This window comes from Rhinatrema bivittatum, chromosome 5 (assembly GCF_901001135.1).
Source record: "Rhinatrema bivittatum chromosome 5, aRhiBiv1.1, whole genome shotgun sequence".
In the NCBI taxonomy this organism is placed as follows: Eukaryota; Metazoa; Chordata; class Amphibia; order Gymnophiona; family Rhinatrematidae; genus Rhinatrema; species Rhinatrema bivittatum.
In genome coordinates this window covers 64,525,221-64,539,506 of record NC_042619.1, presented here as the reverse complement: position 1 = coordinate 64,539,506, position 14,286 = coordinate 64,525,221, and the positions used below count along the sequence as shown (strand labels likewise).

The window sequence follows — 14,286 nt, the reverse complement described above, 5'->3', positions numbered from 1 at the left end:
AATCTGAGATATTTCCTGTAACTTGTAAATATGTCTTTGTGGATGCAAGCATCCTTCAAATTCAAGAAGCATATCCAATTTCTTTTTCCAGGAAAGGAATGAAGGTGTCCAGGGAACCCATCTTGAACATTTTATTTACCAGAAATTTTCTCAAAGCTCTTAAATCTAGGATGGGATGCAGTGCTTTTTTTTTTTTTTGGAATCAGGACGTAATTAGAATAAAATCCCTACCCTCTCTTCTGGTAGAACAGGTTTGACCAACCTAGCTATAGGAGGGAAGGAGAGTTTCTTTCGCAACAGTAATTGGTGACTACTGAAATCCACAAGGCTCGGGTCTGTGTGCCTCACTGTTTAATATCTACATAGCACCCATATGTAAGATCTTGGCAAATTTGTGTGATGGCTATAGAATATATGCTGAGCAGATTCAGTTTTCACCCAGGTTCAGACCACTTGGTCAGAAACTGAAGATAACTGGTATTGGTCTATCAACCATAAACATGCTTTTTCATAATAAGCTGGCATTAAAACATGTCAAAAGAAGTAATGGTGATTCAGTGGCCTTTTGCTACTCCTCCTCTGACAAACATTAGACTTGATGATTTGGTTTTCCCAATTCACTCTAGTGTTAAGAGCCTTGGAGTCTGGATGGATACTAACAATTTTTCATCATATTAAAACTATCATTAGGGCTGTTTTTGTTTAAGCTGCAGGTTCTGTGCAGCTTGAAATGTTTGCTATTCCAATCAGATTTTTGCCTAGTGGTTCAAGCCTCGATACTGCCATTATGGAACAAACTCCCTGCACAACTCAGACTGGAACCCTCAATCCAGTCTTTCAAAAAGAACTTAAAAAACTTGGTTATTCCTAGATGCCTTCCAACCCGCATGATAAATCCCTTCCTCCCTCCCATCCCAATCTCATGATACAATGTAAATGTCACTTTGCTATTAAGCCTTATTGTATGCTCACGTACCACAATTAAGTTCCAAACTGTTCCCTATGTTCTTATTGTTACAATGTAATAAGTTCCTGAGTTTCCTACTGTTACAATGCAATAATAATAAGACACCTTAGTCTTATTATTCTCTGAGTTAACATGTAAACCAAAAGATCTCCTTGTCGCCCCATTCAAATAACTCCTATATCAGGAGGGTGGGACTGGAATGGCAGTGGAGAGGATCTGAAGCATGGCACAGCTGTCTGAGTCACTCCTTCCTTGACCCTATCTCCGAAGGAAGTCTTTCCTGCACATCTTATCTAAGGACAGAATCCTCCGCCAAGAGCGCCTACAGATGCAAATACTTACTGCAGATACTCAATGCCATTCCAAAAATATAGAGTGTGACCATGTATTTTCTACACTCCTCACCCTTGTCCACTAGTGATTCTAGGGCATCATGCGTTCCTGAGGGAGCTGCTCTGATACTCCCTTCAGCTCTTTCAAAATGTTTCACATATACTGGACCATGAAAAGCAGAGGATGCTGGGTGGGCACAGAGTAATGGCATCCTGATAAACTTTTTCCCTACTAAAGTCAAGAACACGAAACCTTTCCCTGGGATTCTAGACCTTTTGGCCTTTTTTGAGAAAGGATTAGACTACATCCAACTGATGAAGCAGTTTTTCAAATACAAGAGCTTTTTGGATACAATATATTACGTCCAATGTCTTGTTAAGTGGAGTCTCCCACATTCTCATTTGCATCTCCTGCAGGATTTCATGGATAGGCATTGCCACAATCTCCTTGGGGGTAGGGAGGAATCTATAAAATGGAGGATGCCAAGCATTTATGCCCTGGACTATTCCTTCTTTAGAAATTAAATGAAAGGTCTCTGACATTCTCTTTATAAAATTAGTGAAGCAGAGAACTTCCAGGAGGGTTTCTCCTTCATGTGGTGGACAGAAGTCCAAGGTAAGACCTGCTGATACCTCCTGATTAGAATACTCCTCAGATTCATAAGTATAATTCCAGGAATACTAACACTCCAAACCAGAAATACAGGTTGGTGGCATGGTCTGAATGTGCATCCAGCTAGAAGAGAAGGCCTCTGAAGGTACCCTTTTGTTGGTGTCTAGATTCCAATAAACTTCTGTGCCTTGGAGAGGCTTTCTCTCCTGATGCACTTGAAATTGACATTGGTGCAGCATTTCCTGATACTGATACCTCTTCAAGAAATAGCAGCCAGTATCTTCTGCCAGATGCCAAAAGTCTCAGAGGCTGCTAGACCTCAGTTTTCAAGTTGCAAGCATCCGTGCTGATGCACGGATGCTTGCAACTCTGCAATTCAATGCTGTTTGAATTCTTATTTCCAACTCCTTCTTAAAAACTGTTGATGCCAGTACTGCATAGGAAGCAAGAAGAGTAGTCATATCTTCCAGGGACACTTCTAGATGATCGGTTGCTGGCATCTGGGCATATGGAAGCTGTTGCAATTCCCCAGAAAGATGTAAGGATAAGATATCCTCTCTGGGGGAATGTTTTGGGGGATTTACAACCACTGCCAGAATTATCTACTCCCAGTACCACACACACAGATGGGGGATCATTGCCAATGCATCTTAGCCCTTGCTTAATGTCTGGAATCAACACTCTATGATGGAGGTGCTAATCCTAATCCTTCACTTTCGTTGGAAGACTGAGCTAGAGGATTGTTATCTCCCTGTCTTCAATGAGTGCTCGATGTCACCTTGATGCTAATGCACCACCAGCATCCAGTGCAGTCACTGAGCCCTTAAATACCTATGTTGATGCCTCAAATACAGATCAGGAAAAACATGTTTGGCCTAAGATTTTCCAGGAGCTCCAGATGGGAACAATGTCCTGAGAGAATTATTTTGCTGCATGCTGAACACTCAGATGTCTTGTTCTTCACACAGGCAGAGTACATATTTATCACACGAATCCATTATAGACATGAAGCATCTGCATTGAGGGCACTTGTAGCTTTTGGTCCTTTTCTCTATTTGGGATAAGAATGACTGAAAAGTCTACCTAATGAATCTAAAAGAGGGGAGCTAAGATGAACTGAGGTACTCCATGATGAAAACATGCCAAACTACAACCATTTCTCTTCAGATAAAAAACAGGCAACTTTGGGTCCTCTGAAAATGAACCAAAGGGACCCTGCATGATTTCCGTGACACCATGACAGCAGGCATGTTGTGTCGGAGGTGGACCCTTGGGCCAAGGTGCAGTTGACACAACCTGTAGGTAGGGACCTACAGGTCCCCACCGTCAGCAGGTAGAGTGGGCTGATAGGCAGAGGCCGCTGGAGCTTCACCTATACCAGCCCTCGTTCCCTGCGGGTTGAGCCTTTGGGTGCCGGGGCCGGCAGGACTTAGGTGGGTCTCGAGGTTGGTTAGCAAGAGTGGTTGGTTCAGCCCAGAGACAGCAGACGATAGGTGGCATAGTCCTACTTTGGACTGGGTACGGTATTGGAACTCGGGTGCCAATGGAACTGAGGTTGGCTGAGGGCGCTCGAACAAAGGTAGGCTGAGCCTAATAAGTCCACATCCAGGGAATAGGCTAGGAGAGGCGTCAATGACAGGCTAGGATCAGGGCTGGTAGCAAGCAGGGGTCGTGGCAAGCAATGCTGAGATATGAACACGGAGAAGTCAATAGCGAGAGTCAATCAAAGTAATGATCAAGGTCTGGAGAAAGGCAGTAGTGTAGTCAGGCATAGCGGAGGTCTGGGTCTGGAGATAGGCAGAAGTGTAGTCAGGCATAGCGGAGGTCTGGGTCTGGAGACAGGCAGAAGCGTGGTCAGGCATAGCGGAGGTCTGGGTCTGGAGACAGGCAGAAGCGTGGTCAGGCAAAGCAAAGTTGATATCCGTGCAGTCAATCCAACACATAAGACAGGACAAGAACGAGTAGAACAGGAACCGGGAACAACGAGGATCAGGAACAAGGCGCAGAGACTATTCTCTATTAGCAACGAGTACTCGAGGAGCGAGGAGACCTGTTGCAAAGGCAACGCTATGGAGCGAGGCTTGAGCTTAAATACACTGAAGAGTTTGACATCATCATCCAGGGCTGCGGCCAGGTTCTCTCCGCGGGCCCTTCAAAGGGTTCAGTGAAGCTCGCGCATAGGGAGGCGTGGGTAGTGGCGTCTCTCCGTGGGCCACGCAGAGAGGCCCCACGAGCAATGGCATCTTGAGCTGAGTCACTGGGAACTGTGGTGGAGCTGAAGGCACCAGGGGTGGCCCAAGATCAGAGCAGGCAGCCCACCGCCGCTAGTGAGGAGGAACCAGAAGCTGGAGTCTGTGTAGAAAGGTGAGAGGGCCGCACTGCGGGTCTGCTGCGGATGGCATGCATAACAAGGCATATGCTCAGACAATGCCAAAAGCTTCTAGAAGCATTAAGATAAGGTTCACCAACCAGGCTCTGCAGGATGATGTCACCCACCTGACAGGACCTAACATCCGCTGCCCTCAGAGAAGAGATCTAGGGCCTTGCTTTCATACCAGATGCAAACCTTCTATTTAAAACCATAAGACCTCCTGGTGGATTTTTTCCTAGTAGCCAAAAAGAACCAAGACATTCCATTGGAGAATATGAAGGAACAATGATATACAGAAGGGTCACCAAAATGATTAAGGGAATGGAGTGGCTCACCTATGAGGAAATGCTAAAAATGATAGGGCTCTTCAACTTGGAGAAGAGATAGTTGAGAGGAGATATGATAGAGGTCAACAAAATCATGAGTGCATTAGAACAGGTAAATGTGAATCAGTTGTTTACTCGTTCAAAAAATACAAAGACTAGAAGGACACTCCATGCAAGTACTAAACATTTTTAGAACAAATCATAGAAAATATTTTGTCATTCAAGGTACAATTAAGCTCTGGAATTCACTGCCAGATTTGGTAAAGGCAATTAGTATACCTGGGTTTGGACAAGTTGCAGGAGAAAGAGTCCATAAACTTATTAACCAGGCACACTTGAGGAAAGCCACTGCTTATCCCTGGGCAACAGCAGCATAGGATCTATCTACAATTTGGGATCCTGCCAGGTACTCGTGACCTGGATTGGCCACTGATGGAAAAAGAATACTGGCTTGATAGATCCTAGGTCTGACCCATAAGGTGTTTGTGTTCTTATGTCACACTCAGCATCCAGGCTGTGAGGCCAGAAGACTGGACTGTTTGGATTATGCAGTATTCTAGGATTTTGTAGGATCAGAGTTGTAGAATTTTCCAACCAAATTGGTTCCCTGATAACTCCTGAAGGAAAGGGAATCCTACTGGTTCACCCATCCTTTTGGGTTTTGTTACAGTTTTCAGTAGCAGAGGTATCTGATATGCCTGCAGATCTGTTCCCCAACAAAAAGGACAAAGCATCCGTTGTCTGGAGGGTGGGGAAAACAATATGGCCGTGAGTCAAACATGATTCTGCTGTGCTCCATTTCCTCTGTTATTTTTTTTTCCTATATTTACTATGGCTCTGAAAAGGAAGGGGAAAATCAGGGTTTTCCCCACCAAACCCTTATTGATACCTGGTCAGCAGACGATTCTATCTTTCGCGTCTTCTGGAGACCCTGTATCGCTCTGGGGTGAGCTCCCCATTGAAGTTGCCGGCGAGGGAGCATTGGTTCTTCCTGGAGATGAGGTTTCCCTCAGGCCCCAAGAACTGAACCCTCCACCGCCAGAACGACGCGTCATCTCTGTTGCGGCTGCAGAGACGCCAAGAGACTCACTGGTGCTGACATTGAGCGGGTGGGAGCCGATGAGGTTACAGAGTCTTTAGTTCCAAATTTAATGGCGTCTGATAGATCGGCTGTGGTTGGTACTGCTTCCTTCTTTTCCTCCTCTGAAGGTACTGTGTTGGTAAGAGGGTGGGGGATTTTAAATCTTGATGTTGCTTCTTTATCAGTTGCCCCAACCCCACAGGAACTCTTTCAGATGTCTCAAAAGCCAGTGGTTATCACACTTGAATCACTTTGGGAATTAATAGAGAATTTTTCTAAGATTTTGTCTTTATCTGTTCTTAACGTGGACTCTGTGGTTTCCCAATTTGATCCTTTGGTGGACCAATATGAAAATATCAATGAGCATTCACGACAACTTGCTGTAGTTCAACAGGATATTGCTAAAATCCAGGGGATTAAATCCATGTCTATTCGAGACAGTGGAATGTTATCTTGCAGGCTTGAAATGTTGAAGAATTCATTTCATTGACTTAATCTTAGGATTTTGAATTTTCCTAAGATTTTGGGTGAACTTTTTATGGTTATCTTAAAAAAATATTTTCAAGTTTTGGGTATTACATCTGAAGAATTTTTTTCTCTTAGCAAAATAACTTTTCTATCTTCATCTCCTCAAGCTTCTGCTGGTGTCCCTTGTCAAACTCAAGTTCCTCCTTTGAACCTCACTGATTTTCTAGAATCATCTTGTTATGAATACCGGCCGCTGCAAGCAGCGACCAGGACCTACCGCTGTCCCCAGGGGCCAGTCGGACCGTCGGCACTGAGGCGGACTTCGTATGTTTCTTCAGCGGCAGCAGCCGCTGATTCCCCAAGATGGCCGCGGCGTTTCTCCCCGCGCGGCTAAGCTCCGCCCCCTAACAGCTGCTAGGGCCACGCAGGCGGCTCTGGCTTGTAATTAAAGGAACACTCACAGGATGTGAGCTGGCTCCTTCCTGCTGCATCCTTATTGGCTGGAGACTATTTAAGCAAGGTCTGTACCCTCAGACCTTGCCTTGACTTCTTGGCTCTTGAGTTTGTTCTGTTCCTGGTTCCTGATTGTCTTCCTGTGTTTGATTCCTGGACCGGCTGATGTTTCTCCTGGTTTTTGATCCCTGGCTTGGCGACGATACTCTCTGGCTCTCGATCCCTGGACTGGCTGCGGACATCTCTGGCTCTCGACCCCTGGACTGGCTGCGGACATCTCTGGCTCTCGACTCCTGGCCTGGCTGCGGACCTCCCTGGCTCTCGACTTCTGGACTGGACTTCTGTGAGATCCTTGGGGTTGGCTCCTCGACCCGCTGAAGGCGTCAGCTATTGTTTTTTTGACCCGCTAGAGGCGCCAGCATCTGGATTACACGACCAGCAGGAGGCGCCTGCATCCAGATCTTCTTCAGTCCTACCTGCAATCCCGAGGATCGGCCTCGCCTACCGACAGTGGCCTAATCAGACATCGCCGGACCAAGGGTCCACACCTCTGATCATAACACATCTGGACCAGAAATCATAGAAAGGGCCTCTTTATTATTATCTTTTGTGGTTGATACAGATTTATCTAAAGTTATGTCTTTATACTTTAAAAATTTGAATTCTCCTTTTTTTGGGCGGAATCTAAGAACTTTTCCAGATATTTAGAGGCTTACTCAGCAAAGACGAAAGGATTTCTTAGCTCTCAGGAAAGACACCCTTGAGTTGGGTGCGACATATGTATTACACTATCCTTGCAAATGTTTTGTGAAGTTTCATTCTGAGATGTTTGTTTTTTATGCACCTGAGCAATTACAATCCTTTCTTAATGCTCGGAAGATGATTACATCTTCACCAGTTTTGACTGATTCATAGTGTTGTATAAGGATCAGTACAGAGAAGTACTTTTTATGGTTTTTTCTTTATTATTTTTCTTATTTCTCCTTTATATTTTCATTTCCCCCTTTCTTTTTCTGGAAAAAGAAAGTAAAAACAAAAATATTAAACACATAGCTATGTAGATTTGAACTTTATTTCCTATTTGCACTGCTGTTTATAAATGAGGTAAATTCTAATTTGTGATAGGCTCTCACTTCCATCCTCTCTATTAAGCTTATCTGTATTCCAACTGGTCATCAGCATGGTAATTCAAGAAGCATTCTTAGTCTGTAACATGAATTGACAACTCCCAATTATTTTGTATCCATTCTCTGAACCACTTTCTGTGGTATCTGGTTGGACTGTAATCTTGTTTATTTTTTAATTTTTTGTTTTTATTATGTATGTTTTTTCTTGTACCCCGCCTTAAACTTGTCTGGAGGGTCAGGTAAGCAATGCCACTAAATAAAACTGCCCCAATCCAAACGCTCAAATTATCTCAAAGCTTGTCAATAGGAAATAGGTAGGGACTTTTGCTGCCTGACATGCCATAAGAGTCACATAGCTGGTGTTGCGTCCGTCGGTGCTAGACGGCTTCGCCCTGTTTGCCTCACCTTATTCACGGCTCCTCCCGCTCACCCAGGAAAGATGGCTACCGCCGTGTTTACAAGCCGACCTCTCCGGCGTCTCCGGAACGGCTATGGTGGAGCCTCCCGCCATGCTCCTCCCAGGTACTACTAGGGTGCGTGCGCGTCACCCACGTCGTTATGCCAACCTTGGCGTGAACCTCGGGGGTGTTCCCCCTTGCTGACATCACACCATCTGGGTATATAACCTATTCTAATTTGCTAGCTTGTTGAGTTAGCAAGGACTTGAATCTGGACTCGTTTCCATTCCTGTCTACGCTACTCTGCTGCTTCCGTGCTGCCGCTGGAAGCTCCCTCTGTGCCCTACGGGGTAACTGCTAACCTCCGTGCCTGTACTTTCTTCTACACCTGGTGGAATCGCATACCTACAGCAAACACCTAGTGAGTACTCTAATTCTCAGTCAATCTCATCTACAGTACTTCCTTGCTGGGAAACCTGCTTCAGAACCTTCCAAGACCAACAGGGTGAGAAGGGCTCTCTCTGCCGAGGTTCCTGAGACTGCAACCACCAGACTGACTCACTACTGCCACCTCTGGTGGTACTCTTCAAGCTGTATAATAAAGAACTAACTGTGTTTGTGCGTTCTGAGTCTAGCCTAGTACTGTGGCTTCTCCCTGTGGGCGTGGTCATCTGCCACAGTACCCAAGGATCCACCCAAACACCGCTTAACCATAACAGCTGGGTACAGAGAGGCACCCAAACTGATGAACCTGAGACATCTGATCTGACAAACCTGGCTCAAAGTCACACATTGCTGGATATGAGAATTCAAAATTTATTTACAAAGATGTAGAAGGACCAACACTTAGATATTCTATAAATCCCAGCACACTTCAAAATGCCTGCTGACGATAACTGAGAAGAAAAGGAAAAACCTGAACAATGCTGAAAATTCTAAAGAATGTTTGCTTCCATCAGAACACATCTGTTATGATGTTATTTTCTCATTTATTTTGGAGGTAGCATCCACCAGGAACACCAAATATCAAAACATTTCACTGTTTACAAAATCACCTCAGTCTGCAAAGCAAGACCTAACTAGCAATGTGACTTACCTGTAAGAGGCCCAGATTCAAGAATACCTTTGCGTGCTTTTTGACCTTTGGGATGGTGCATTATGTGACTTACAAACCAGAGTTTATAATCTAAAACTGCAATAATTAAAGTGATCGGGGATTAACTGAGCAAAACTAATCTCTTTATCCTAAGAAGCCTCCTTAACTACACCCACACATTCCCCATAGGTACCAGATATTGTCAACATCATTCAATCAGTTCTTTTGGTTTTAGATTTGGACTGTGAAACTCACCACCACAACACACAACCAAAAAGAAAGTGAAAATCAGTTTCTAACCTGTGGCCTCACCTGCCGAAGCAGTTCTTGGTGCTTCAATCTGAGTCTTTCTTTTTCCATTTGCAGCTGCTGCAGTCTCATCTGTTGCTGCTGGTTGGAGCCTCCTCCAATCACTCCACCTTGTGGGCTCTGAGATGCTGATGCTGGTTTCACTGGCGCACTCTGACTGAGTCTTTGTTGGTTTACAGCTGAAAAAAGAAAGATATATTAAAATACAATTAAAATTTAAAAAAAGTTAAGGTATGAGTAAGAAATTCAACCAAATCTGGGTAAAATAAAACAAAACATAGATAAACAAAAGCCAGTAATGCCAATTATCTTAAGAAAGTTATATACTTCCATTTAGCCCTACTTTAAAATGTTCTTATAGTCTGGTTTAACATTGCATGAGCGCCATTTTAATACTGCAGCTAAGTCCACAGAAAGGAAGGAAGTGACCTTATGTTTTCTCAAATATTTAGGAAGAGAACACTGTAGGTATTAAAAATGCTAGCTTTTATAGAAAATAGCTTGACTACCCAATGCTTAGCTTTTAGACACTAGCTAGAACTGCTATTGAAAAGATGTGGATAACAGAGAAAGGTTCGCAATGCTCAAAATAGTTGGTGTAGTAAGGCCTTGTCGTCTGAGTTAATACAATATAGATAACACATTAGTATTGAAGGATGACATGAAATTTTGGGACCATATGCATTAGCCAAAAAAATAAATAAATATATATATATATATATATATATATATATTCTTTTTCATTTCCCAGACTTGCTAAACTTGAGATCAGTGTCCTAGGATCAAGAAGGAAGGGGAGAGGCTTGCAGTGTAGGCATCAACGTGCCTTTCCAGTAGATTGGTGCCACCATTGAGTGGGCCTATTCCTGTTTCCTTTTGCATAGTTTGCTGGTGATAATATGCAGGAAAAGTGCATTAGTGCCTACCATGGTGATTTATTCTACTACATCATATGCTGAAATTTCTCAGTTGAGTTTCCTCTAAAAATCCCCTCTCCCAACTAATTTCAAGGTGAGTAAAAATCCAACTTTCCCACATATGCCCAGATTCTTTTCACTGTCCATCCTAGTGGTCATATTTAGGTTCCATGTCAAGTAGGTTCAGGAGTAGCTGAGTTTTGTGACCCTTGGCAGGAGATATAAAAACAGGAGGAAAAAATGAAGGCTCATGGCAGTTCTAACTGAGCTAGAAGCCAAAAGGAGCAGATGAAATCTTCCGAGCCAAAATAAATTTAATAAAAAGATATGGTCCTTATCTGCCATCATTTTCTGTAGGCACATGTTAAATCTATTTTTGATCCAGCATTTCCTCTTGTTCCTTTGGACTTCTTGCTTACTCCAAAACAGAGCTATAATCTGGTGCTATGAGCTTTCATTTGCAGTTACCCAGGAATTTTCTCTCCTATTTTATATCACCTTCCAACTTACTTTAGTTTAATCACTGCAGTGACATTCCTCAACTTGGGCTATGCATCAAGACAGCTTCCCAAATCTATCCTAATGACCCTCTACTGCCAGTTGGGCTTTCAGGATAGCCACAATGAATATACATGAGATACATTTTCAAAGACTGGTGTCACCAATATATTCAAATTTTAACTTGTGCCTATTCATTGTGGCAGATTTAGGAAGCCCTGCACTAGGGCTTCTTTCAGAATCCTGCAATCACATGCCCCAAATTCAGTTACAATGTGACAATTGTGACATGACTTACTCCCTTGCCCCTAGCAGCGCCCCAGTCAACCCAGAACTCTCTGCTGCACCAGGCCACCCAACTCTCAGTTCTCTGATAGTGTACCAGATATAAACATTTTACAATTACATTGTATATACAATAAAAATATATTAACACAAAGAAACATTTTATACAATTTCCATTTAGTAAGCATAACTAACTCATTGGGGAGGATACTATTATGTTGCAGAACATTTTGCCTAATGCTATAATAAAGATTGCAATTATAGCACCTGGAATGCACAATCTACATGTTTCCAGATTTCATGACATTTTCTAAGTCTACCATATTTATTGCCTGTAACAGCTTCATGTTTGTGTCAAACATACTTTTTTTTTCCATCCTCATAGCCGGATAATTTACAAGCATCAGCAACACTGAATCCATTTTCTTCAGTTTGCAATTGCTAGAGCATCTAGCACTAAGTTAAAACATGGAGATATGGAACATCCCAATCTAGACTCTCTAACTGGCACAAATGAATCTGAGACATTATCACCACCAATAACCTTGCTTTAGTAGTCTCATATAGCATACTTATTTGCATAAGAAATTCAAATCCTCATATTCCCATTCTATGCAATCAAAAGCCTTTTCAATATCTAATGAAATTACAATCCAAAGGGGACAGCCTTAGCCACTCTCTGAGCAAAAGCAGGAAAGAAAAAGTCTTCAGGAAGAAACCAGTGGTGGAGGAAGCCAAAATGGGAGATTAGCCGAATATTTTTCTTCAGTACAGTACTTGACCAACAGGTATCCCATAACCCTAGGATTTAATAACATTGGCTGAAGGAAAGTTTGGGATTATACCGACTCTGGAGCTGTAGCCTAAAATTCAGCTCTTTGGGCACTAGATCCAAGCAATGCTGAGGGCTAGAGTGGCATCCTGATCTGAACCCATTCAAGCGACTTAGTATGGATGGTGCCAAGATAGGTTTGGGTTGCCAAACCAGTGTCAATACCAGTACATTCAGCACCAAAGAGGATGGTTCAGTAAGTGAAAGGGAGTCAAGGTGCTGAATGGCAACTTAAGCAAATACTTCAGTTATTCTCTTCTCTAACTCTGCACGTTTAAGAGTGTAGAGGACAACATGGGGTTCAGCTTCATAAGGGAATGAATATCCTCCTTTGCTACCTCGTGGTGAAAGTCAAAGTCTCCAGACCAAACTGGACTTCTGGAGACAGTACACTACTGAGTCAGGGAGGTAGAACTCACCATCAGACATGGCTGCTTTCGATGAGAAACCTCCTGCACTTCCTTGCTTTTGGAATGTTATTTGTTGAAGTTAAATAAAAGGAAACACACTGGTCATGCATAAGGGTCAATCTAATGGCTAAGTGATAGTGGTGTGCTCTACCCTGAGTGAGGAATAGGTTTAACTTCCGAGCTAGGTTAATGTTCCACAGGCAAGCTGGAAATAGAGTGAGGGAATGGAGGCTCAACTATTGCACAAGGGTAATACCGAATGGTCAGGATCCTGCTCCATGAAAATTGGGTTCTGGAAGGAGTTGCACTTGATTTTTTTTTGGGGGGGGGGGGGGGGAGGGGGGGCAGTAACTACAGGTAATTGCTCATGGTGGTGCAGCCCCAGTAGGGATCATTTCCTATTGAGCTGGAAGTCCAACAGGAGATGGAAGAAACTAATGGACCACAAAATCCTTAAAAAAGGGAATTGTGCATACAAATTAAAGACAATTTATGAATGGATATGCAATTCACACACGGGCCGATACGGTAAAGCGCAGCCGAGGTTACCCGGTTTTTAACCCGCTTTGGACGCACGTTTTGAACGTGTACGGCGTACCCGCGATTCAGTATCGGCTTTTACGTGTCCTTACCGCTTCCCGAAAAGGACACGTATTCGTTTCCGTCCGCCGCATGTATATATGTTAATGATCGGATTAGCTATTCCCTCCGATACAGTAACGTGTGCCCAAATTATCGCCCTTTTAACCAGCTTATTTACCGCGTCTTTAACCTGAATATTTACTGCCTACCCTGTCCCTGGCGTTAGATGGGAGCCGCGCCAGGCTAGGGTTAAACTGTACGTCTCTGAGGCTCTGGACATGGACTCACCTACGGACACCGGAGAGATGGCATCTGCTAGGCGTCCTGAGGCTCCGGGGTCCAGCGGAGACATGGACGTCTCTACGGACGCCTATACGGACATCTCTACGGAGGTCCCACTGCCTTGAGCGCCCGGCCAGACAGGTCGCAGCTTGGACGTCCGGCCAGGCGCTCAAGGCAGTGGGGCCTACAGGCAAGAAGGTCCATGAACGGAAGCCATGACCTCTGACGTTCAAGGTCGCAGCGTCCGTTTACGGACTTTCCCGCCTGTATCCGGGCGTCCATGATCGGAGGCCCCGCTGCCTTGAGCGCCCGGCCGCACGTCCAAGGTTGCGGCTTGGACGTCCAGCCGGGCGCTCAAGGCAGCGGGGCCTACAGGCGGGAAGGTCTATGAATGGAAGCCACGACCTTGGATTTCCAAGGTCGCGGCGTCCGTTCATGGACCTTCCCGCCTGTATCCGGGCGTCCATGACTGGAGGCACCACTGCCTTGAGCGCCCGGCCGGACGTCCAAGGTCGTGGCTTGGACGTCCGGCCGGGCGCTCAAGGCAGCATGGTCTGTAGAAAAGAACCATCCACTTACCTGGTGAAATAACATTTCACATGACATTTGAAATGACAGGTACCAGCGCACCCTGGATTCTGTGTAGGTACTGCATACCGCTCTATACAGTAAAATGGAGTGTGAATGCCTACCACTTCATTGACGTGCTTTGGACGCCGATTGGATTTGTGTCTAATTTGATTACTGAATTGAGCGGCTTGTGAACCAAGATGTGCGCTCGACAAACGAGCGGGCGCCCAGGACTGCTGCACTTTTTCTTACGCGTCCTTACTATATCGGTCTGACACTGAGTAAATAAGAATGTTCTAATACTGCCATTATCAACAGAAATTTGTAGTTTGTTTAAAGCTGCTGCTCAACAGCACTTACAATACCTTT

General features: G+C 44.3%; 1 protein-coding gene across 7 annotated transcripts in view; it reads right to left on the bottom strand.

Annotated features, from left to right (window-relative positions):
* YAP1 (Yes associated protein 1) overlaps positions 1-14,286 on the bottom strand; it is a 312,565-nt gene that overhangs the window by 42,287 nt on the left and 255,992 nt on the right. For 4 of the 7 annotated variants that reach the window (XM_029602407.1, XM_029602408.1, XM_029602411.1 and 1 more), the window contains one exon: positions 9,533-9,720. In XM_029602407.1, coding sequence (XP_029458267.1) covers positions 9,533-9,720 — 188 coding nt within the window. The remainder of the gene's footprint in view (positions 1-9,532; positions 9,721-14,286) is intronic. The other 3 variants (XM_029602409.1, XM_029602412.1, XM_029602414.1) reach the window with 1 other exon arrangement.